Here is a 22873-nt window from a genome sequence, read left to right as displayed (position 1 = left end):
TCTATCTATCTATCTATCTATCTATCTATCTATCTATCTATCTATCTATACAGAGAGAGAGATTCCAGAAAATAGCAAGATTCTAAGCTGTCTCTGAACATGGCATATGTCCAGGAGCATATCATATGTCTGCCTCTACTTCTTTATCACTAAGGAGACATCTTTGTAATAAAATGAAAATTATTTATTAGAGTCCTAGTTGCTTTCAGTCTGAAAGCATTAAAATTGTGATTTTTCATACTCTATTTCTCTGGTAAATTTGTTCAGTAACTTATAACTTACTGAAAAAAGTTTTTCTCACATATTATAGGTAGTTCTTTATAGTAAGTGTCTTCTATTTCTGATTGCTCTAGAATCATCACAGTCAAATTCTATTACTGAATACTTCCGCTGTTAGCTATGACATAATATTGCCTAGATTTTCATTGATGTAGAAGGGTAGAAGATTTGGTTATTAACATTTTGAAATAATTAACAAATTTCATATTTTAATCAGTTAAATATTTTCCATTCTTTAAAATGTGGTTATAATTATATTAGAATTTAACCAGTTTCAGTGTTTGGCAGTTTAGTCTGTTGTCTTAATCATTTTATTTACATTTAACTATTTCCTATTTTAATTTAGGAGTTTATCAGAAGACTACAGTTACAAATGGAGGAGGAAAGAAGAGGTTTGGAAGACCTAAAGGCTGAAGAAAGACAACGTTTGGCAAATGTGCAGCATAATGCAGCCATAAAAATCCAGGCTAGGTATCGAACATTTGTAGCTTATCAAAAATATGGATCAGTTATAAAAGAACGACTAAAGAGCAAAAAGAAGACAGAAATGCTAGAAAAACAAAAACAAGAATGGAAAGAAATGGCAGACAAAATTCAACAAAAGGATGAAGAAAGAAAGAAAAAAATGGAAGAGAGACTAAAAAAACAAGAAGAAATAAAAAGTCAAAGACAAAAAGAACAAGAGAAGAGGCAGGAGGAATATGAAAAAAAGAAGAAAATTTTGAAATTTAAAAAAGAACAACAAAAGTTAATGGAAGAAGCAAAAAGAAGAGAAGAGCTATCTACAGAATTGGTAATGAAAAAAGAAAACAAAAAAAGAGAAGCTCTGGTGGTGAAAAAAGAAAAACAGAAAAGTGAAGAGTGGGTCAAAGAATTGTTAATGAAAAAAGAAAATAAAAAAGAAGAAAATATAGCCAAAGAGATTTTAATGAAATTTTTTACAAAGAAAAAAGATATGGCCATAAAGCCATTAGTAGAAGAAGAAATCAATGAAAAAGAAGATGTAACCAAACATATAGGACCAGAAAATGAATTGAAAAAAATAACGATAGCTGAACAGGAACCCATGCAAAAATTAAAGCAAGAACCACTCAGGGAAAACATGTCAAGACAACTAATCATGACAGAATTTAAAAAAGAACAGGATGAAAATCTAGGAAAACATCAAGAGCTGGATGAATTACAAAATGAAAAGAAACCAAATGAAAATCTAGCCAAAGATTTCATTAAATCACAAAAGAATGAATTTAAAGAAAATGTGACAAACTACCTAGAGTTAGACCAGGAAAGAGAAAAAATAAGTTCAGCAGATGAAGACAAAGGAAACAAAATCCAAGAAGCCCGAAAGGATGAGGGGGTGAGAAACAATCCAGAACAGAATAGATGCAAACAGAATCAGGAGGAAGAAGATTCTGAAATAGTAAAAGAGGAAAAGGAAAAGAATGGAGAAAGTCATGAAGAGGAAGATCACTTCAGAGCTTCATTAAACCACACGCTTTCACTCCTAAAAGCAGAAAGTAATGAAAATGCCATCAGCAATGTGAATGGGTTGGCACCAGCCAAAGAAAGTAATTCTCAAGCTGCTGATATTGATGAAAGCTTAGAAACAAATATTCTGACAGATGGTGAAACTATAATTTTTAACACCTCTGCTATCGTTCTAAATGTGGAAAGTAATTTATGCAAGAAAAGATCTGTTATCTGTATGCCAACATCTTATGGCTGTACAGGTGACTCTGATAAAAGCTCATCGGTGTCTAAAGAAACCACAACTGCCACTTCTTTTACAAGGAAAACACCAAGGGAGTTTTGTGGGCATGGAGCAGAAAGTAAAAACACGTCTACTCATTCGCTAAGTACGATAAGAGTTTCAGCTTTAGTTGAAGAAAAGAGACTAGCCTGGATAAAGACCTGTAGACCCTGGCTCGAAATCTTCAGGGAAAACCAAAGAAAGAAAATAGTTAATAGAAATAGACCTAGGAAGTGCTCAGTCAGCAAGCTGCCTCCTCTGAATGCAGTGGCAATCCTTCAAGGGGGACTGTGGAGTACCTTACAACAGGTATTATGCCAATTTCTTCATGGCAGTGTTTCATTTTTATAGTTAAAGGATTCCGAATGTAAATTTTCATTTATATATGTGATGCTACCGATTCATACTCTCTCCCCCACCCATATATGAGAATTAGTAGTATCATCAGTGTGGCCTATCGTCAGTACTTTCTGAACTGATACAGATTATAGCCCCTCTATAACTCCATAGATGGTCTTCAAGAGTTCCTATGGCCATAAAATTCATCACTTTGCAGCCAGCCTGGTAATGAATCTGAACTTAGCTAGGAAGATCTTCATAAAACTCATTGTCTGTCATCAACTCCATGCATGGTCAAAGCCTTTTAATTTTGGTTTGATCTGCCAGAGCTTGTGCATCCCTGGCATAATTCTGAGAACCTAAGGCCACCTAGAGTTACTCATATATATGGGCATCTAAACTTAGTATACTCTAGAAAAAATATTCTTTTTATAATGTGGCCTAAATATACTAAATTTAAATATAAATATCCTAGTATACTAAGACTAGAAACCATCTTGGAATCACTTTGGGCATTCCCTTTGATTAAATAAGGTGTGATTTTTGACTCATCCCTTCCTTTAGGTTTGTGATATGTGTGTCCCTTGTTGAACTCTGTTTTCCTATATCCTGAGCACTGTTTAAAACTTCCTACTGGTGTTTAAAACTTCCTACTGGGATGTCCAAAGTTTTTCGTTGTTGTTCTTAAGGTAATCTCACTAAGGAATAACTTTTCTTTCCTTATAGTAGCCCTGCCTTTTTGTTCTTCATAGCTCCTCTCTTTGGAATTAAAATAAATTTAACATGAAGAAGGATTTGGATCGAGTTCCTTTGCTTTTACTACAGAAGTTTGACCACCAGTCATCATACTGATTTTGAAAACAAGTGTTTAAAATCACTTGCAAAGTTTTAAAATATTTTCGAAATATGACTAATACATCAGGTTCTTTGTAAACAAAGACAACAATTTCCCTTCCTTTCCTTGTTTGGTATTTGATTTATTTGTGCGTGCTCATTCTTCAACTGTATACTAGTATTCCTTGCCTATTGACAGCTTTCCTTCTGTTGATTTTCTGACTTGGGAGCTTCATTTTATGATGTCCAGATCACTCGTTGTTGTTGTTTGAAAGCAGTTTGTCCTATTCTCTAAGACCTTTGGAAAAGAACAGATTATATATCTGACGTAGTAATTTGTTGAACATGAATCCTTATGAAAGGATTGCTAACACTCTACTTCCTCCACAACTTAGGTTGAATATATGGATTACGTATTAGAGATGTTACTTTTATTTTATAACATTTTTTCTCCTTTGTGTTTGAAAGAACTAAAGAGACAGAAACAATTGGCATCTTAAGGACTCCCTAAAGACTTCTTTTAGTAAAATAATATAAAGTTGGTAACCCTGGATCATTCCACCATTATGGTAGTTTGCTCAATTGCACGTAATTTAAGGATCTCTGATTATAGATAATTAACACCTTTTTCTGCATATAGTATTCTAAATAATTCACTATCCTTTAGCATTTTGGATTTTTGATATTAATAATAGATTTCATAAGGCATTTACAGTTACAAGAATTTTCCATATACTCCATCTTTAAACCACGTGTTTGATAACATTTTAGCCACTGAATGACATTTTTGTTAGGTCAGGATACCTTGCTTTCTCTATTACATAACTAAATTGAATAAACTATTATTTGACAATTTTTCATTTACTTAATGTTTTCAGTTAATACATATATATGTATATATATATATATACACATACATACAAATATGCTGATGCAAATGGATAGTGAGTCTGGTTTAGACCATTTCTATATTGACTATAGTATTTTTTGATGGAGAAGCTATCTATCTGTATTTATCTATATATATCTATATATATCTTAATCTATATATAAACCATTAAAAATAAATAACATTTTAAAAGTTTAGTTAAGATAAATTTGATCACATATTTATAAGGAGTCCAGAAAGTAAAGTGTGACTTTTATATTGTACTACAAAGAGTAAAATGACTCAACTTCTACATAAATGAGAAGGAAAGTCTCTGAGAATACTCATTGAGGCATATCTAATACTAAATAAACATCATCATCCGGGACATTGTAAAAGATTGTGATTACTGTAATGTCTGGGTAAAGGAAAATATAATTTTCCAGGGTAACTAAGACCTAGTATGTTTTAAGTCAGTTTAATGTAAAATCATACTATATATATTTAGATGCAAATTCAGTTTTCTTAGTGATTTTCAACTCTTTGTTTCTGAATAATTTTATCCTCATTTCTTATAACATGAAAATATTCTAAATTATAGACTTTTGGTATTCATTTCTATACATTTTCTGTCATCATTATAGTAAAATTAGGTTCATTTAATCAATTATATAAGAATGAAGATTTTTTTTTTTGGCGGGGGGCACCTGTGGACTAAGAGAAGCTCAATCTAGTGCAAGGAGTGAAGCCCATACTCAGGACTCATATTTAGACTGGGTTCCATACTGGAGAAATCCTGACTCCTAAAAGAGAGGAGTTAATATAACCTCAATCTTGGAATTCTGGGAGGAAACCTCTGATATTGTTCTTACCCCCCAAAAAATTAACAGTGTCTTCTAGACACTTAGCAGATACAGGACATCTTTCTTCTCTACCAGGAAAGAAATGCTCAAAATATAAAAATTCATTAACTTACTTTAACAAATGCTTTAAAACATAAAATTAATAATCCATCACACCTATTATGCTCTACTAGGAATTACTGACAACATTGTAAGAGCTGCCAAAAAGATATTTCACTTTCACCTCTGATATGAGCTATATTTACAACTCAGAGATCTAATGTTTGTCAGCATTCCCTGACATAACAAGTCATGGTTTGAGATTTCTTAGCAGTTACCAATTTGGGGGGTGAGGAGGGCTTAGTGGAGGGAAGTCCTCTCCTTTTGCAAAAAGTCCAAGGGAGAGTTGGCAGTTTCAGGTGTTGCTATCAAAGGAGAGATGAACTTTTCTTCTTGCTCCTTACCTACCTCTTGAAGTATTGGCATCTTATTGGCTTAATTGCCAGTCTTCTTGCGTCCTCTCATGGGGATACCATAATAACCACCCAGTGACTGCTGATTATACATAGGCTTTAGCAAGGGATCAGAGCATGTGGCTCACTAGAAGAGGCCAGAGTGTAGGCTTAGCCTCACTAGAAGAGGCCAGAGTGTAGGCTTAGCCTCTTAGGAAGTTCTCCAGCTTAGCAGATTAGATGGATTTCCAGTTCTGCTGTTCTCCCATTCTAGAAAGTTTTTGGGAACTAGAGAATCTCAAGCAGTCTTTCCAAATGCTTTCTCCTAGTGTACTTGCACTAAAAACTTTGAACAGTCAGGAGGACACCATTTTTAATGGCCTCGTAAATGCCAAGCAGAGTCCTAAGTAGGATATTTCATATAGTTCTTACATAGTCCCCAAATTATTTATATTTTTTGAACATCTGAACTTACCATAGGTGGTGGGCCTTGAGGCTACGCTCATCTGAAATTACAAAGTTATACAAATTCAACATACAACATTTTAAAAAGTTCTCATGTTATTGTTTACCTAGAGTTTATAAGGGCATTATGAGAGAATGAAGAGTTTGAAAAATACAGAAAAATCTTTGGAAGAAACAAAGATTGAAGATCCAAGGAACAAAATTCCTTACTATAATGCATATTTAATTATGCTTCAGGAAATAAAAAATTATATCCTACAAGTAAAGTGAAGTATACTGTAACTCAGAAAAATATATAATGGGAATAATAGCTATATGATTTTATATCAGTATTGCAGTTCTATTACATTGTAAAACTGTACAGTATTTCCCCAACATTTGTTAATATTTGGTATGTGGAGTAACCATGAACGAAATGAGCTTATAAGCCACAATCTTAGGAAAGTAAAATAAGTAAACCCTGTGGAAATTTTGTCATGAGACTGATAGGAAAATCATACTCTTTTCCTCATTTTATTTTGGTTTTCATTTGAAGGTGTATTAGTTGTAAGTAAGTGCTTGTATTATTTTGACCTATTATGGAGAGCAATATAAAAAAGTGAGATAGTTTCAAAGGGGGTGAATTATCGACAAATATAGGGAACAAATTTATATATGGCTGCCTTAATAACATTTTTCTTGACCGATCATTTAAAGAAATTATTTGCAAGGCTGATAATTGCATATTTTCAATAGAATGGAGTAACAATGTCATATACTTGTTTTTATTGAATTTTCTAGGTTACAACAGTAACATTTCAGGATTTGCCAGGTTGTAGTCTTTGCACATTGTCAGAATGTACAAGTCTTCAATTCCTGACTCTCAGGCGTTGTGGATTAACTGCTTTGGAAGGACTGAATAACTGCAAAAAATTGAAATACATTGATGTACAGGTATTTTCTTCAGTGTTTCTCTCTAGTATTTATTCTGTGATGCAATGCAAAATGTTTTGTGTGGATATTAAAAATGGCTTGGAAGAAATACCTATGACGAGAATCACCTATAATTTAGTGTTCCTCAGGGGACACTTTAGAGGAAATTAGACAATGAGCCTAAATTTGGGGGTAGAGGGAGATACAGAGAGTGGCTTGCTCCTGAGATTACCAAAGTGTCATATTTTGATTAACAGAAGAAACACCCTGATCTCAAATAATATATTTCATTTCTTTTTAACTTTTTATTTGTGAGGAAATTGAGTGTTCTCGTAAGGGAAGTTGGCATTCTTTGCACAGTTTTTGCATCAATATCAGAAAAAATTTTCTAACAAGGAGAGCTGACCCCAAATGGACAGTCTCACAAGATTTTCAATCTAGGTGATTCCTTGACAGGAATTTTGTAGAGATAATTCCTGTTCATGTATGGTTTGTACCAGCCAACCTCTGAAGTACTTCCAGCTCTGATATTTCTGAGATTTGACATTTTGTAAAAAAAAAAAATGATTCTTTTAAAATTTTATTCATTTCTCCCAGGCCTGTCGACTGTAGCCACCTGGAGCATGTTTAATCCTTTTATATCAAAACTTTTCTAATACCTGAAGTGTCCCATCAAGTGTCCTTTGAGTTTTCTCTTCTAGCTAAATACCTTTAGTTCCTTCAACTCTTAGACCTGTAGCATAATTTCTAAATGTCTTCCTACGCTAGTCTTTCTCCTATGAAGTTTCTCTAGTTTATCAATATTCTTTCAAAAATATAAGACCTGAAACTGAATAAAATACTTTACATGTGGTCTGGCCAAACATAGTACATTAGAACTAATACCCATTCTCATTTTGGATAATATACCCCTAAATCTCAATTTATAGTAATTTTTTTGTCATAACATTGACTCTAGTCCAATTTATTAAGCACCTACTATGTGCAAGAACTAATGTTGTACTTGAAATCCATTAAAAAAAAAACTTAGATATTTACCACATGAACTGTTTTCTAGCCATGTTTCCCTGAGGCTACACTTGTGCAATAACTTTTTTTGTAGGCTATAGTCATATTTATGACTGTCAATTTAATTTTATTAGATTTAGTTCATTCTTGTAACCCCTCAATAACTTTTTGAATCCTGTTTTTGTCGCCCAATTTGTTAGTCATACTTCCAAGTTTTATGTTAGCCATAAATGTAATAGTTATATATCTGCCATCTCATCCAAATAATTGATAAAACTATTGAAAGCACAGGGCCAAAGGCACTACTTTTAGAGATCTTCCTCCGGGTTGATATCTCAACTCATTAATGACTACTTCGATATCTAGTCATTCAACTTTACTAGTTTTGAATTCATTTAACTTCTGTCATCCAGTTCACATCTCTCTATCTTTTACCCAAAGATATTTGTCAAAGATCTTGTTATATAGTCCAAGTATATTTGTAGCATTATTACATTGATGTGGTAACATTGTCAAAGCTCAGTCAGCCCTGCCCTTGTTTTGAGGTACTTATGCAATCTCTTAGTGATCATCCTTTTTTATAATATATCCTAGAATTTTGCAAGGAATGGAAGTCAAGCCAGTAGTTTGACAATTCCATTCTCTCTTTTGTTTTGTTTTGTTTTTTTAACTTTAGGATATTTCCCCATCTCCAGTCATGGTATACGTCTCATTCTTCTCAGTTTTTAAAATATCGGTGATAGCAGCTCAGCAGTTACATTCATTAGCTATTTTCACTACTTTAACCAGCCTAATAACTTGTCATAATCTGTTTTTTAAAGATATTGTAATCTATACCCAGTAGCTTAAATTTATTGAGGACAGGTCAGTGTTCCCTTGACACTCTTTACTTATCTTGGATTTCAGTTCTCTATTAACCATTCCTGTACTATCCTTCCCAGTCCAGAGCTCATTTTTTGGTGGAAAAACTTAATTAAATTGATCACCTTCAATTGGTAGAGATTACAACCCATCTATATCTTCTCTTCATCTGTTTTTGTCATTTTTTAAATAGAGCCTTTACAAAAGATCCATCCAACATGCCAGAGCCCTCCTCTAGTTTAATATTAAAAAAAATATTTTGAAAGTACCAGTGGAACACTTGGCCTCTCTATCTGTTATCCTTCCTCATGTGTCATATGACTAGTCTACCTCCCTTATCCATTTATCATAGCCTGTTATATCCCTTATACCATTTCTTGAGCACCAATACGTTATCACTGGAAGTATACTGCAGTTTGCCTGCATCTATAATAAATCTCTCCGTTGCCTTTTTGTTAACCATCAATTTGAATTCATCAGAAATTGTAATGTTCCAAGTTTTACACTGATAGGTCATCACTAGGAGAACATGTGTATTGAAAAGGTAGGTCTTTGCTTCAGGGAGCAGCTTGGAATCATTAAAAGCACTTCATAGTCTCCCAACTATAATCTATTCCACTCTCTTCTGCCTCTTCAAATACCTTCAGGCTTAACTTGATGTCCATCCCCAGTGATTGTCCCAAATATACATATTCATATTCTAACTCAAATGTACCAGCTATCTAATTACACATCATAATCTATTCTATGCCATGGTTCAGCAAACTACAACCTTTCGGTCAAATCTGGCCCTCTTTTTGTTTTTGTATGGCAATAAAACTTTTCTTAACATGTAAAAACTGAATTGATACAAAGGCTGCAGTTTGTTGACTTCTTTTCTGGACAATAAGAATTTTTCTTATTTGTTTTTTCTTGTATATATTATTAGGCTAATCTCTTTTGAATAATCATGGATTTTATTGATGAGGCCCTCATGTAGATGAATAGTTCTCCTGTCTCTTAATTTTATGTTATTGTTGTTTTGTACAATTCAATCCATGAAATCATACTTTTACAAAGACCTTTTTATTTTGTTTTGTATCATCATCAGTCTCATTTCTGAACATTACCATCCCTGAGACTATTCTTATGGCACTGTGATGTTTCTGTTTTCATTCTGCCCTTGCTTTTACCTTCTTCACAATTTTTTTTTGGAATATCAGTTGATCATTAAGTTCACAGTCTATCTGCATTGCTCTTTTTTGAAGAATAGCACTTCTTTCCATAACTCATCAAAATCATTTTTTCTTGTGATATAAGAATTTAGATTTTGAGACTGTTCTATCCTTTTGGGGTCAGTTTTCCTCATTGAATTCAATGAGATCCTACTTATTCTTTACTTGAGTTCTTTGAAATCCTAGCCTTCAACTTACATGAACCAATGCTGAGTGAAGTGAGTGGAACCAGGAGAACATTGTACACAATAACAGCAACATTGTGTGATGACCAACCTTGAAAGACTTAGCTCTTCTCAGCAATACAATGATCCAAGACTATTCCAAAAGGCTTATGATGGAAAATGCTGTCTACGTGCAGAGAAAGAACTATGGAGTCTGAATGCAGATGGTAGCATACTATTTGCTCTCTGAACTTGGAGTGATAATTATTTTATTATTAGTTTTATCTACATTTGACAGAGAAGGAAAAGAACACTCCAGGAGATAATTTGCTTAAGAAGAAAAATTTAATAAGTGTTAGTGGCAGGTCTGGAAGTCAAATATTCTGATCCCTACTCTAGTTGCTCTTTACACACTCCATATATGATGTATTTATAATAATAAATAATACATTTAAACTTTTTTCCTTATGATAAATGATTTTTATTTTAACAAATTTAAGATTGAGTTGAATAAGAGATTTCAGTATTCTGTTGAAAGGCTACATCATCTCATCCAGTTTAGTATTTGACCATTTGAAAAATAGTTTGTGTGAGCATTTTTAGGTATATCACATACAACTTAGATACATGTTTTTGCTAATATTTCACTAAAATATAGCTATATTTTTGTTTGTATTTATTTCAGGAAAACCAGATTCAGGTTATAAATTGTGAGAATTTAGAAAATCTCTGCATCCTTCTTATGAATGACAATGAACTGACTTCATTTCATGGACTGGATGGTTGTAGTAATCTTCGAAATATTGAAGTTTCAGATAACAAGATCACCCGAATTGGTGAGAAAACATACTTTATATATGTAAAGTCATATTTATGTATTGTTTAATTTCATTTTAGACTAGCTGTAGCAGCAAGTGGATCCCTTGCCTCTGGTACAGGGTAGAAGAGTGTGGAAAAATATATAAAATGTTCATCCACTATCTCAAGAATGCCCATACCATTAGAATAAGATGGGGTTTGAGTTTACATTCTTACTCTGGTAGCCAAATGAGCTATTTAAGTTGCTGCCTAGAGAGCTATGGTGCTATTTTTTAAGTAGTCAGAAGTGGATGTTGAAGTACCATTTTAATTCTCAGCAAGGATTGTTAGACCAATCTAGCAAATCATTAGTGAGTATATGACAGTATATTTGAGAGTGGAGGAGTGCCTGAAAGCCAAGAAATCCTGTTGATGGGTGTAGATACCCTTTACTTTCATACCTCAAAATGTGCCCATTTGAAAAAACCCAAAGGCAGCTGCTCTTGTCTGAAACCTAGGTGGATCTACTCTCTGAGGTTAGTTCTAAGCTTTCCTGATATTTATTGGTATATATTATGGGATAGCTCCTGGCAGTCCCCTCAGTGAATGTGAATCCCTGGGGGTGAAGAGCAAAGATGCCTAGAACTGAATATAACACTCATCTGAGAAACTTCTAACCCAGGATTTATCTGAACTTGAAGCAGACCTTCTTTGGATGATTCTCTAGGGATGGGAGGAGGTGGAGAATATGATACCTATATAAAACTTGTTTGCATTTTAAAGTACCTTAGAGCACTTTAATGATGATGAGTATTAACATCCTTTTGGAATTTTTTATACTTGTAAGTAATTTTATATATCACTAGTTTGAAGGGAAATATATTTATCTGATTGCAAGCTGAATACCTTCTTGCTAATTATAAATTCTTCTCTGCTATAGTCACTCTTACTCTTTCATTTCTTCCAAGACATCTAACTGCTCTGTGCCAGTTTCCTCATCCATAAAATCAGGGAGCTGGACACAATGGCCTCTCAGGTCCCTTTCAGCTTTAAATATATGATTTTATATATATATATATGTATGTGTGTATATTGCATGTATATATATACATATACTTATATGTATATACATATTGTTATACTTTCCACATCGCTGGGGCTTAGGGGTGTGGTGCCCCTGTGATCTAGAAAATCTGTGTAAAATTTTTTGGCCCTTCTTTTGTACCAGAGAAGAAGTCTAAATTATTATGGTATTACAAGCTAAAATATGTTGATATTATTCAATACTATACATCCATTTTATGCATTTCTGAGTTTCTAAACTTTTTCTTTGTCATCTGCTAGCCTTTGCGTGTTGTCTGCGGCTTCAACAAAACTCTCGAAAAAGTCCCATTTAATTTCTTAGCCGATTCGCAATATATCTAAACCACAATGGGGAAAGCTGCAATATGGAAGGGATAACTCTATATGTTTTTTTCTTATTCAACTTAGGGAGAATATAACATTTATTTATTACAAACAGACACGCTCATATGTATATATCTGCATATACGGTATTTTCAGATTCAACTTTTTAAAGTTGTGTGTTGCTTACAATAGGGCCACCCATGAGCTTTGAACATTTAAATACTGATACTTGGATATAAAATTGTTGATTTAAAACTTTGAATTTAAAATACATACCAAAATAAATCTTTTTCTCCCTCCCCTGGAGAGAGCACAACTGCATTGAAATATATGTTAATGTTATTGGCATTCACTTGAAGGAATCATGCCAGTAACCTAAAGGCAACTAAGAAAAGAGACTGTTTGTAAGGAGAAATGCTTAAACTTCCATTCATCTAGTTTTCCTTGCCAGTAAAAAGTGTATGGAATTTTTCGTAGTGGTTGGATTTCCTGGGGAGTAGCCCATATGCAAGATTGATGTGAAATGTGCCACCATATTAATTGATGTTCCTGAGGTATCTCTGTGTAGTGCAGAGCTCATAAGGTAAAAGGCCCCTATGCTTTCTGTTGTGTACAATGAAAACACTGTATTTATTGAGTGTGAGAAATTTGTAAGAGAAATTGGATGGGCAGAAAGAGTAGAGTGTAGTGGGGTCTCTGCTCCTTCATCCGCAGGACCTTGCCTTCAGAGGGTCTGGTTAAGCCGAGGGAACTGCATTGACTCTGACTTTCAATGATATATTGAAAGCAAAAAAAAAAAAAAAAAAAAAAAAAAAAACCTCATGGCAGTACACAAAGATAGACTTGTCTTTAAAAGTGAAAAATGTACTTCTATCCTGCAATATTTCTACGAGAACTGAAATAAATTTGGAAGGGAAAGACGTAAAATACTTTGGGTCGTGGATTCAGTTTTCAAATTTAGGTTGTAGTTATTTCTATGGAATGAATAATTATCTCACAATACTAACCGTATTTACAGAATTCCAGTTAGAACACTTTTAGGTAAATTCCTATTATTATTGAATTTGTTTGCATGGAAGTGATAGAGTAATCATGGCTGAGGAAAACTTCACTCCCCCTTTGACCTAGTAAAACAAAATTTACTTAAAATTGTCAAAAAAAAGTCAACTTGTGAAATCTATCCAAAAAAAAAATTAAAATTGTTCTTATTGTTTAGTCTTTTCAGTCATGTCTGACTCTCTGTGACACCATTTAGAGTTTCTTGGAAAAGATACTGGACTGGTTTACCATTTATTTCCCCAGCTCATTTTACAGATGAGGAACTGAGGCAAACAGGATTAAGTGACTTGCCTGGGGTCTAAGGCCAGATTTGAGTTGAGGAGGAAAAGTCTTCTTTACTGCAGGCCTGGCACTCTTATCTACTGTGCCTTAAGATAAATTTAGTGGGTTTTGATTCAATTTTAAAAATTGGAAAAATACAACAAGCATGATATATAGTTTTGTTTATTATAACATTTTTCATATCTAACAGTACTACTGATTGCAATTACTGATATGTGGATTAGTTTTCTGTAAAGGATGTTCATATAAGTTTATTAAATTTAGTCATTAAAATAGATATTTACATGAAACATTTCAAAGTTGTTCCTCTGTGATGTGAGAGAATTTTTCCATTTGGAAAAATCAGTTATTATAAAATTTTTAGTCATGATTTATTTCCTATATTTTCCTATATATTCCTATATATTTCCTGTAGAACACTTAATATAGAAGAAAAACATTTTCCTTTTCCTTGTATTGTCTCATGGTAATTGCCTCCATTTTTGCAGTATAATAGTAAAATGATATTTTAATTAGTATATTTATGCTAGCATATTCTAGATGCTCAGTCCATAATTAGAATAATCAATTTAAACTAGTGATATTGGTAAATTTCTTTGGTAACTTGAAAAGTTTCCAGTACTTTGGGCAGACCCCCAAGAATCAGTGAGAAAGCATAGATAGGTTTTTAGGGTTGTAGGGTATATTAGGCAATATTTCTGGCAAGTGTGGGAGCTTAGAAGATAAGAAATAATTTTTAATGAGTTTCCACTTCTAACTCCATAACATCTTTCCACATATTTGAAAAATGTGGAAAATGACTAAAAGGAGGTATAATTTAAAGTAATAGAAACCCCTCCCCAACATTCTTCTGTATTTTGCTGATGTCTAAGGGAAATATCTTAGAATTGATTTTTTTAAATAAATTTACAATAAGAAATCAACAAGATATAACAATTTAAAGGTAAATTGATTTTTCATAGCTCATAATTCTATGTAAAAAAGTGAGATTAATATAAATATAATGGAGTGGACATTAATCCTTTTGTATTTGTGAACTATTTAGAAATAAAATAAATATCCTTTTATTGTCTGGTGTCTAATTATACTATGTCAAAAGTATTCTTAAAATGTGTAACTATAAAATTTCTGCATTTACAATTGAAAGGAAATTTAAAATATTTATATCATTTGTGTAGATGTTGGGCAAAATAAAAGTCGAAATGTAATCATTTTAAGTAAAGCCAGTTACTTTGATGTTCAGATTAGCATGTGAATTTGGGCGAAGCAGTCATCAGGTTAGTTCATTGCTATGTGTATCCTGAACTGCTGAAGCACACAATAAGAAGGTCCTGTAGTTGAGTATGAGATTAGCCTGGATTTCACTTAGAAGGTTGCTTAGTGCTTTCAACAAAACAAATTCACATGTGAAAGCTGTTTTAGGAAAAAATTCACCAGGAAGTAAATGTCACTTCTGATCTAACAAGTTGATCACATAGATTTTTCAGTGTCATAGAACAAGGGAAAGAAAATAGAGATCATATTTAAGATGCTATAAAGATTTTATTTGGTAAGTAGCATTTAGCATTAGTAAATTGTTCATTTATTTTCAGTGTTGAAGGTGCAACCTCAATTTCTTTGCCAAAAAAATACTAAACTTCTGTTCTTAGTAACTATGGTGGTAGCATAGCAGTTCAAATCTTTTCTCCTAGATTTGGTCAATTTTTGTGATTGCGTAGTGAAATGTTTCTGGAAAATCCAGCCTTTGATCATATGAAATGATTGGTTTCAGACATCCTTCCCTGCACATTTTTCCTTATAAACCAGGACAACCATGGATAGTTCTGCAAGTATCCAGGTAGAGGAAAAAATTTTTGAAAAGTCACTAGGTTCCCCCCCCCGCCCTCGGCCCTTCCTTTTTAAATTAGAATGAAGTGGTTAGATGTCCACTAGATGGTGCCATTTTGCTTTTTATCTTTTACAGGTAACTAAGTACCTAGGAACAGGCTTAGAGAATTGTAGAGCAGAGAAGGAATCTTGTATTCATTTTGACAAATAATTACTAGATGACTGCCGTATATGAGGCAGTGTGCTCTGTGCTGGGGATACAAAGAGGCAATAACACACGTCATCTTTCCTCAAAGAATATATTCTAGAGATGACATTTTGGAATCATCTTTGACAAAACTTTTTCCTTCTTTTCCCACACATTTAAGTGGTTGCCAGAAGGCCCATAATCTTATGATTTTAACCTTGTCAATATCTCTAGCATCAGCCCTGCTACTTTCTACTCATTCTGTCTCCACTCTAGTTGAAGTTTTTGTTAATTCTTGCCCAGACTATTATGTCTCCTAAATGATATCCGTCTCTAGTTTCTTGCCTCTCTGATTCATTATTTTATTCTCATATTGCTAGAATAATTTTCATAATATGCAAATCTGGCCATGTCACTCCTTTGCTCAAAAATCTTCAGTGGCTCTCTATTGCCTGGAGGATAAAGTGGAGACTCTTGTGTTTGCCATATAAAGCCCTTTACAATCTGTCTTCAATCTTTCTAGCCTTACTACCTCTCACATAATCTGCATTCCAGCCAAACAGAATGACCCACTGTTACCTGATCTCATGCTGCCTTCTCCTTTCTCTGTACATTCATGCAAGCTGTCACTGTAGCTGGAATTCACTCTCTTTACTCCTCCAACTCTGGAAATCTTCAAGCCGAGCTCCTTCACTCCCTTGATATAAAACTGAATGGGATAAATACATGGAGATCTAAAGAAAGTGCTCTGAAATTTGAAGAGGAAAGTTTTACTCCCAGTTTGGTCTAGAATGGCTATCATATCATCAGGCATTGAAAGCCATAGCATCTCATAGCTGGAAATAACTTTAGAGGTAATTTATCGCAGCTCTTACATTTTCAGAAGGGGAAACTGAGGTCTGGAAAGGTTTAGTGCTCAAAGGTTGTATAATAAGAATTAGAGCTAGAGCCAGAAAACAAGCGTTCCGATTCCCAGTCTTCCGACCATACCAACCAGATGGCCAGAAATAGTTGGGTCTTAATTTTTACTTGAAAATGAAGGTCACTCAGAGAGTATTGTAGATAAATGGAAAAGTGTGAGAATATTCGAACATTTAATGAACACTCTTAGGGTGCATAGGACTTAACTCAGCAAGACATTAGACTCTCAATATAATGATAGATGACATTTTTATAAGTGTTCATAAAGGAATCTATTAAAGCCCTCCTCTGATGATTTCTGTTAATCCTGGGTTCTCAAAGGTAAATATAATCTCTAGTATGACCTACCAAGCTAAGCTAGAAAAGCTTCTGATACAGTCTTAGTGACAGACTCAATATGTCTTATTTGGGGACTAGCCTAAATAGGTTAAAACAACAACGACAATAACAACTTATCTACAGATTGGCCATACGTTTACATATTTTTTGACCTTACTGATTTTCAAAGAACATTTACTTGTTGGAGTTGTTTACATCAATACTGAGGCACCTAGGGAAGAAAAATCACAAATCCTTACAGTGTCACACTAAAAAAGTTAAAAAAAAATCACTGTGATTTTATTGCTATCAGAGCATGTTTTTTTTCCTTTTGAGGAGCTTTTAATTCACTTGAGTTTCTTTGAGACAAGAGTTTTCAGAGAAGGTGGGTACGTGAACAATTTACAGTAACCAAAAGTCTTATTGGGACTAAGTGTTAATGAATTTTAAGGAATCATAGGTGGTTCCTAGAAATAAAAATACATGAAACAAAACAAAACAACTCTGAACCAAAAAAAGAAGGAGGAGGAAGAGGAGGAGGTGGAAATAAAGGATTAGGAGGAGGTAGAAGTGAAGCTGGAGGAGAAGGAAAAAGAGAAGGGGGAGGGGGGAGGAAGAATAAATACAAAATGGCCACAAAGTAAAAACAAAAATAATCGTTGTATTTAGTAACAATATTGAGCACTTCCCTGTTCAAGAACCTTCAGAAACTTAAAAAAAAAACCTTTTTGTTTCCGAGATTACATGCAAACACTTCAGCCTGGCATTTAAAACCCCTCAGTTTGCCTTTAGCCTACCTTTCCAGCCTCGTATATCAATACCCTTCATGGCCTTTACATTCCTCGCGAACTGTTCTCCAAAATTGATGTTACATTTCCCACCTCTGTTCCTTTGTACTATCTATCCCGAGGCCCCAGTTGTTCTTGCTAGTTCTGCCTCTTATAATTCCAAGCTCTGTGAAAGCCCAGCTCATGTGTCATCTTCCACAGGAACACTTTCCCAATCCCTGCAGTTGTTAGTGTTCTTTCATTCCTTAAGACGTCACACTTCTCTTTTTATATGCAGGGTCAGACCAGGAGAACAAAGATCCCTTTTGTATAGGGACTTTTGTTCTTTGTTAGTCTGTGTTCTTCAACACCTGGCAGAGAGAGTGGCTTGCACGCAATAGATTCATAATTGTTGAAATAGATTAGGTTGGAAACAGAGAAGCAATTCTGATGAAGAGGAAAGGGGGAGTCATCTTCTGTGTTGTATGTGCAAATGGAACTCACTGATCAACCTAAATTAGGAAAAAAAAGGCTTTGTCCTTATCTTGATCAGTTTGAGGACTTTACAGCACTTCCTGGACATTTCAAGACATTCCACAGGCATATAACTTTCTCACCCTCCTCCTTTTCCAGCTACCATTTATATATTGTTTCTTCCTTTACGACGTAAGTTCCTTGAGGACAGGGACTGTACAATGTGCTTTATTTGTATCCCCAGTACTTAGGACCATGCCTGGCACATTGTTATTGTCATTTAGTCATGTCTGACTCTTCGTGACCCCATGGACCATAGCATGCCAGGCCCTTCTATTCTCCACTATCTGTCCAAGCTCATGTTCATTGAACCCATGACACTATCCATGTCATCCTCAGCTGTCCCCTTCTCCTTTTGATTTCAGTCTTTCCCAGCATCAGAGTTCTTCCAACTGAACAAAAAAAAAAAAAAGAAATGTAAAAGAAGAAAAAAATATGCATTCAAGCAAAGCCAATCTAAAGATTCATATCTCATTCTTTTATTTTATGTCCCTCACATCTTGGACAGGAGATGAGAAGCATGCATCATATTTGGTTTTCTGTAATCGTCGTTTTATCACTGCGTTGTTCAGCGTTCTCAAGTCTTTCAAAATTGTTTTTCTACATAATGTTGTAATGGTATAAATTGTTCCCCTCTTTCTCCTCAATTTACTCTACATCATACAGGCCTTTACATTTTACATATTTTCTCTGAAAACTTTCATGTGGCTATGTCTTCTGGCTCAGTAATATTCCATTATATTCATAATATCGTAATTTGTTTAGCCATTCTCTAATAACAATACTATTAATAATAATAATAGCTAGAATTTATATAGCACTTTAAAGTTTGCAAAGCACTTTACATGTGTCGTTTCATTTGATCTTCACAACCACCCTGTGAGATAGATGCTATTAGCATTTTGCATATGAGGAGACTGAGGTTCAGAGGTAAAGTGTCACACAGTATCACACAGCTAGTAAGTATCTGAGACAGGATTCTAACTTAGGATTCTAACTCCAAGTCTAGCGCCCTATCCACTATGCCACTTAATTGACATAGGTAAGTGTTTCCTTAGTTTCCAGTTTTTTGCCACTGTAAAATGAATATATTCAACTTTTCTTTATTTTGATTCACATGAAACTGTGACATTCATTTGGTGCTCATTCTCTCTGTCTTTCCTCCATATTTATATACTCTTCATTTCATGCTACCCCTCTTCCATTATGGCAGATAGTGAGTTTCCTTTCCTTCCTTATCTTTTCCTCCCCAATGAAGTCCCCTATCCTTCCCATTTATCTTAATACCATAAAAGCAGAAAAAAAAAACCCGGTTTCAAGGTGAGAAACAACAGCCTAACAATTATTGCTATTCAAAAGCAGAATAGGCTACCATGGGAGCTAGTGAGTTTCCCCTTACTGGAGGCTATTGAACTTTGTTGAGGATGGTAGAAAGGAGGTTTTTATGTAGATTGTTTGGACTAAATGACCCCTTCTACTGGAGGATACTTCCAATTTTGAGATTATTATTGTGTAATTATTAACATTATAAAAAATCATACTTTATATAGCATGTGCAGTAAAATCAGTTATTTAAAAATTATTTATTGAGATGATATTGTTTAACACATTCAACAAACATTTACTTAATGTCTACCAAATATTCAGCTTTAATAAGTACATAGGCTTTGGTGTCTTTATTTTATTGTAATATCCTTCCCTCCCCCAAGTCTCTAAAATCATCAGCCAATATGATGCTATATATTTGTATCTTAATTATTTAAAGCTTTGAGTAGGTAACACTTTTTAATAACAATCTTTTGTCAGTTCTGTTCAATTAAAAACTTAGCCCGAGAAAATATATTTACTGATGTCACTGATACATGAAGAAATATGTTTTCCTAAAGTTTTTTTTATTTATTAGCATTTTTGCCCACTTCTACAATTTTGCTTCACAAATAGACAATAGTTTTCCATGAAATGAAGACAAACTTTTTTTTTTTAACCAAACAGAACATTAGGATGAGTAGGACTTGTTTCATTTTTCATATTTACATCCTTAGTACTTAGCACAGAGATTGGCATGTGGTAAATGATTAATGAATATTTGTTAATTTATTGATATGATAGTACAGAAAGTGATATGTTTATGGTTTCATTGATTTGTAAAAAAAAGAATAAATACTAATTACTATGGAAATGAGTACAAAGTCTTAAATGTAATAGTATTTTAGTATTATATTATAATTACTAATTATATAAATAATGCTAAATATAATCTAATGAAAAGTGTCCATTTTACATTAGCTCTGGATCTGTATTGCTAGATTAAATAAAATATTAAACCTTTTTGACGGAGATAGCTATGGAACATTGACTTTAGCAACTTTGAAGTAAATATACAATAAAATGTCTTTCATGTGGCATTTCATCAACCAGTTTAGGTGGTGCAGTGGATAGAATGGTGGGACTAGAGTCAGAAAGATCTGAATTAAAAAATACAGCCTCAGACACTTTACTAGGTATGTGACCTAGGTCAAATCACATAACCTCTCTCTGTCTCAGTTTCCTCAACAGTAAAATGAGGATAATAATAATAGAACCTACCTCTCAGGGTTGTTGTGAGGATCAACTTTGAGCCTATTTGTACAGTGGTTAGCACAGTGCCTGATACATATTATTTCCTCACCAAAATTCACTGCGAACCAGATACTTGTGGCCTCCATGATGACATCCTAGAATATCCTGAGGTATCTTCTGAATTATGGAAGATTTAGTTTTCTTCAAATCAGATATTAATAAGTCAGAATAGCCTGCTCCCCAGCCACACCAGACAATTTACTCTATAAGCAGAAGAGCCATTTTTAATTACAGGGAAGTTCTTTTATGTGAATTTTAATTTCGTTTTCTCCTAGTATTTTTTTTTTCACAAATTTGACTGTTTTTCTTCCTCCTTTTTATATGATTCTTTCCTCATCCAAAAACATCATGATAACAGCAAGAATTACAATGGCAGCATTTAGCTAATATTTAGAGCCAGTAATATGATTTATATGATTAAATATGTTTAATAGAGTATAATTTTCAAAATAGTCATTTGTTTTTTTAAATTTATGTTTTTTCTGCAGTCATTTTCCAGTACCCTTAAAATTTACCCATGCATTTTTGGAATTTTTTTTATAAATTTGTTAATAATTAAATTTTGCTATGCACTTTTGAAAGATTTCCCTTTTGGAATTTCTTTTCTCTTCCTCTAAAACTTGAATAATGTTTCTATTTCCATTCTAGTAGTAATTATGTATAGAAAAATTTTGAGAGTTTTGGCTTGGTCTAAGGAAGAACTTTCTAATAATTAAAGGGATATCAGAAAAAAATAGTCTGCCTTATGAAATACTGAATTCCTTGTTACTGAAAGTATTCCTGCAAAGGTTAAAGACTGCTGGTTAAGGATGTTGTAGAAGGAGTTTACGAGTCTTATTGAGGGAGGGAGATGAGGATTAAACCAGAAAAAATTTAAGGCACCTTCAAATTGTCATGTTCTAGGATCCTGAGGTTTCTTGAGAGGGAAAGTTCATGCAGAGGGAAAAAAAAAGAAAGTGAAAATGAGAGAAAGGCAGGGTTTGCAAAAGACAGGAAATAGATTTCTTAAGTGTTCTGAATTCTTTCAGAATTAAATCAGTGTGTCAGTTCTCTATATTAGTTTTTTTTTCTGTACTTTATGACTTTTAAAAGTCACCTACCCATTGATGATCCATCCATCTTTCTGGTGAAATAGCTCATGTATATTCCCACACTAAATTGAAAAGTCTTATGAGAAATCCTAGACTAGTGAAATTCTTTTATAGTATTTGGGGTAAATTCAGGTAAGTAATTTAAAAAGCTTTAAGTTTAATTAACTTGAAAGTATATCTTAATCTTTAGAGTATATGTTGACTCTAAAAATGAAGAATATATATGAAATGTTTTTAAAATATTTGAAACACTATTTGAAATATACTTGATACAACATTTGAAAATATTTAACTTACAAATAATCTCCACAATTGCTGAAAATTACACAATTGGCACTTTCTGAATAAAAATATATGTCATATGTTTGTGAATATACACACATACATATATATTTTTTTTTCATAGAGTTGGAAATTACTTTAAGAAAACAGTTAGTTTGGCTTGTTAGAACATTAGATAAAGTTTTAAATACTTGCAAAGAAAGGTTTCACAATTTTCTTTAGTTATTCTTTCCAGAATCAGAGTTCTTAGTGGCACACCTTGATATTCATTACATGTCTACTGTGTACTAGGAACTGTACTGTGTGCTCAGCATATTAAGATAAAAATGACACAACCCTGATTCTCAGATAATTTACTCTTTAATGAGAAAGAAGTGATATAACTACATAATTATGGTAAAGGGAGTATGTGATCAGAATTTGATTTGCTAGAATAACATTCTACAGATTATTTTACAACCTTGTAACTCTCTTTGAGTCATCAAGATCATTCAAAGTTCCTTAGAAGAAACAACAACAGAAACAATTCTGTTCAATGACTCCCTGGAAGAAAATGTTAGGTGGGTCATAAAACAGATATATATATATATGTATGTATGTATGTATGTATGTGTATATATATAAAACATACATACATATATATATGTATATATATACCTGGCAAAGATATTCATCGGAATAATCCAGTGCTTGGATTGGAGAAATTCCCTGTGGATGATGAAGCCCTTTATATACTTTTGTTTAAGGATGACATTGTGCTGATTGCATCAAAGCCCAAAAGACTGCAGAGCTT

General features: G+C 33.4%; 1 protein-coding gene across 1 annotated transcript in view; it reads left to right on the top strand.

Annotated features, from left to right (window-relative positions):
* Positions 1-22873, top strand: part of LRRIQ1 (leucine rich repeats and IQ motif containing 1) — a 225895-nt gene that overhangs the window by 24544 nt on the left and 178478 nt on the right. The window contains exons 9-12 of the mRNA XM_027842509.1: positions 626-862; positions 1226-2338; positions 6610-6762; positions 10674-10824. Of these exons, the coding sequence (XP_027698310.1) occupies positions 626-862; positions 1226-2338; positions 6610-6762; positions 10674-10824 (1654 nt within the window). The remainder of the gene's footprint in view (positions 1-625; positions 863-1225; positions 2339-6609; positions 6763-10673; positions 10825-22873) is intronic.

Source organism: Vombatus ursinus, unplaced genomic scaffold (assembly GCF_900497805.2).
Source record: "Vombatus ursinus unplaced genomic scaffold, bare-nosed wombat genome assembly UNPS02014874.1, whole genome shotgun sequence".
NCBI classification, from domain to species: domain Eukaryota; kingdom Metazoa; phylum Chordata; class Mammalia; order Diprotodontia; family Vombatidae; genus Vombatus; species Vombatus ursinus.
The sequence above is the reverse complement of the archived record's forward strand: the minus strand, read 5'-3'. Positions and strand labels throughout refer to the sequence as shown.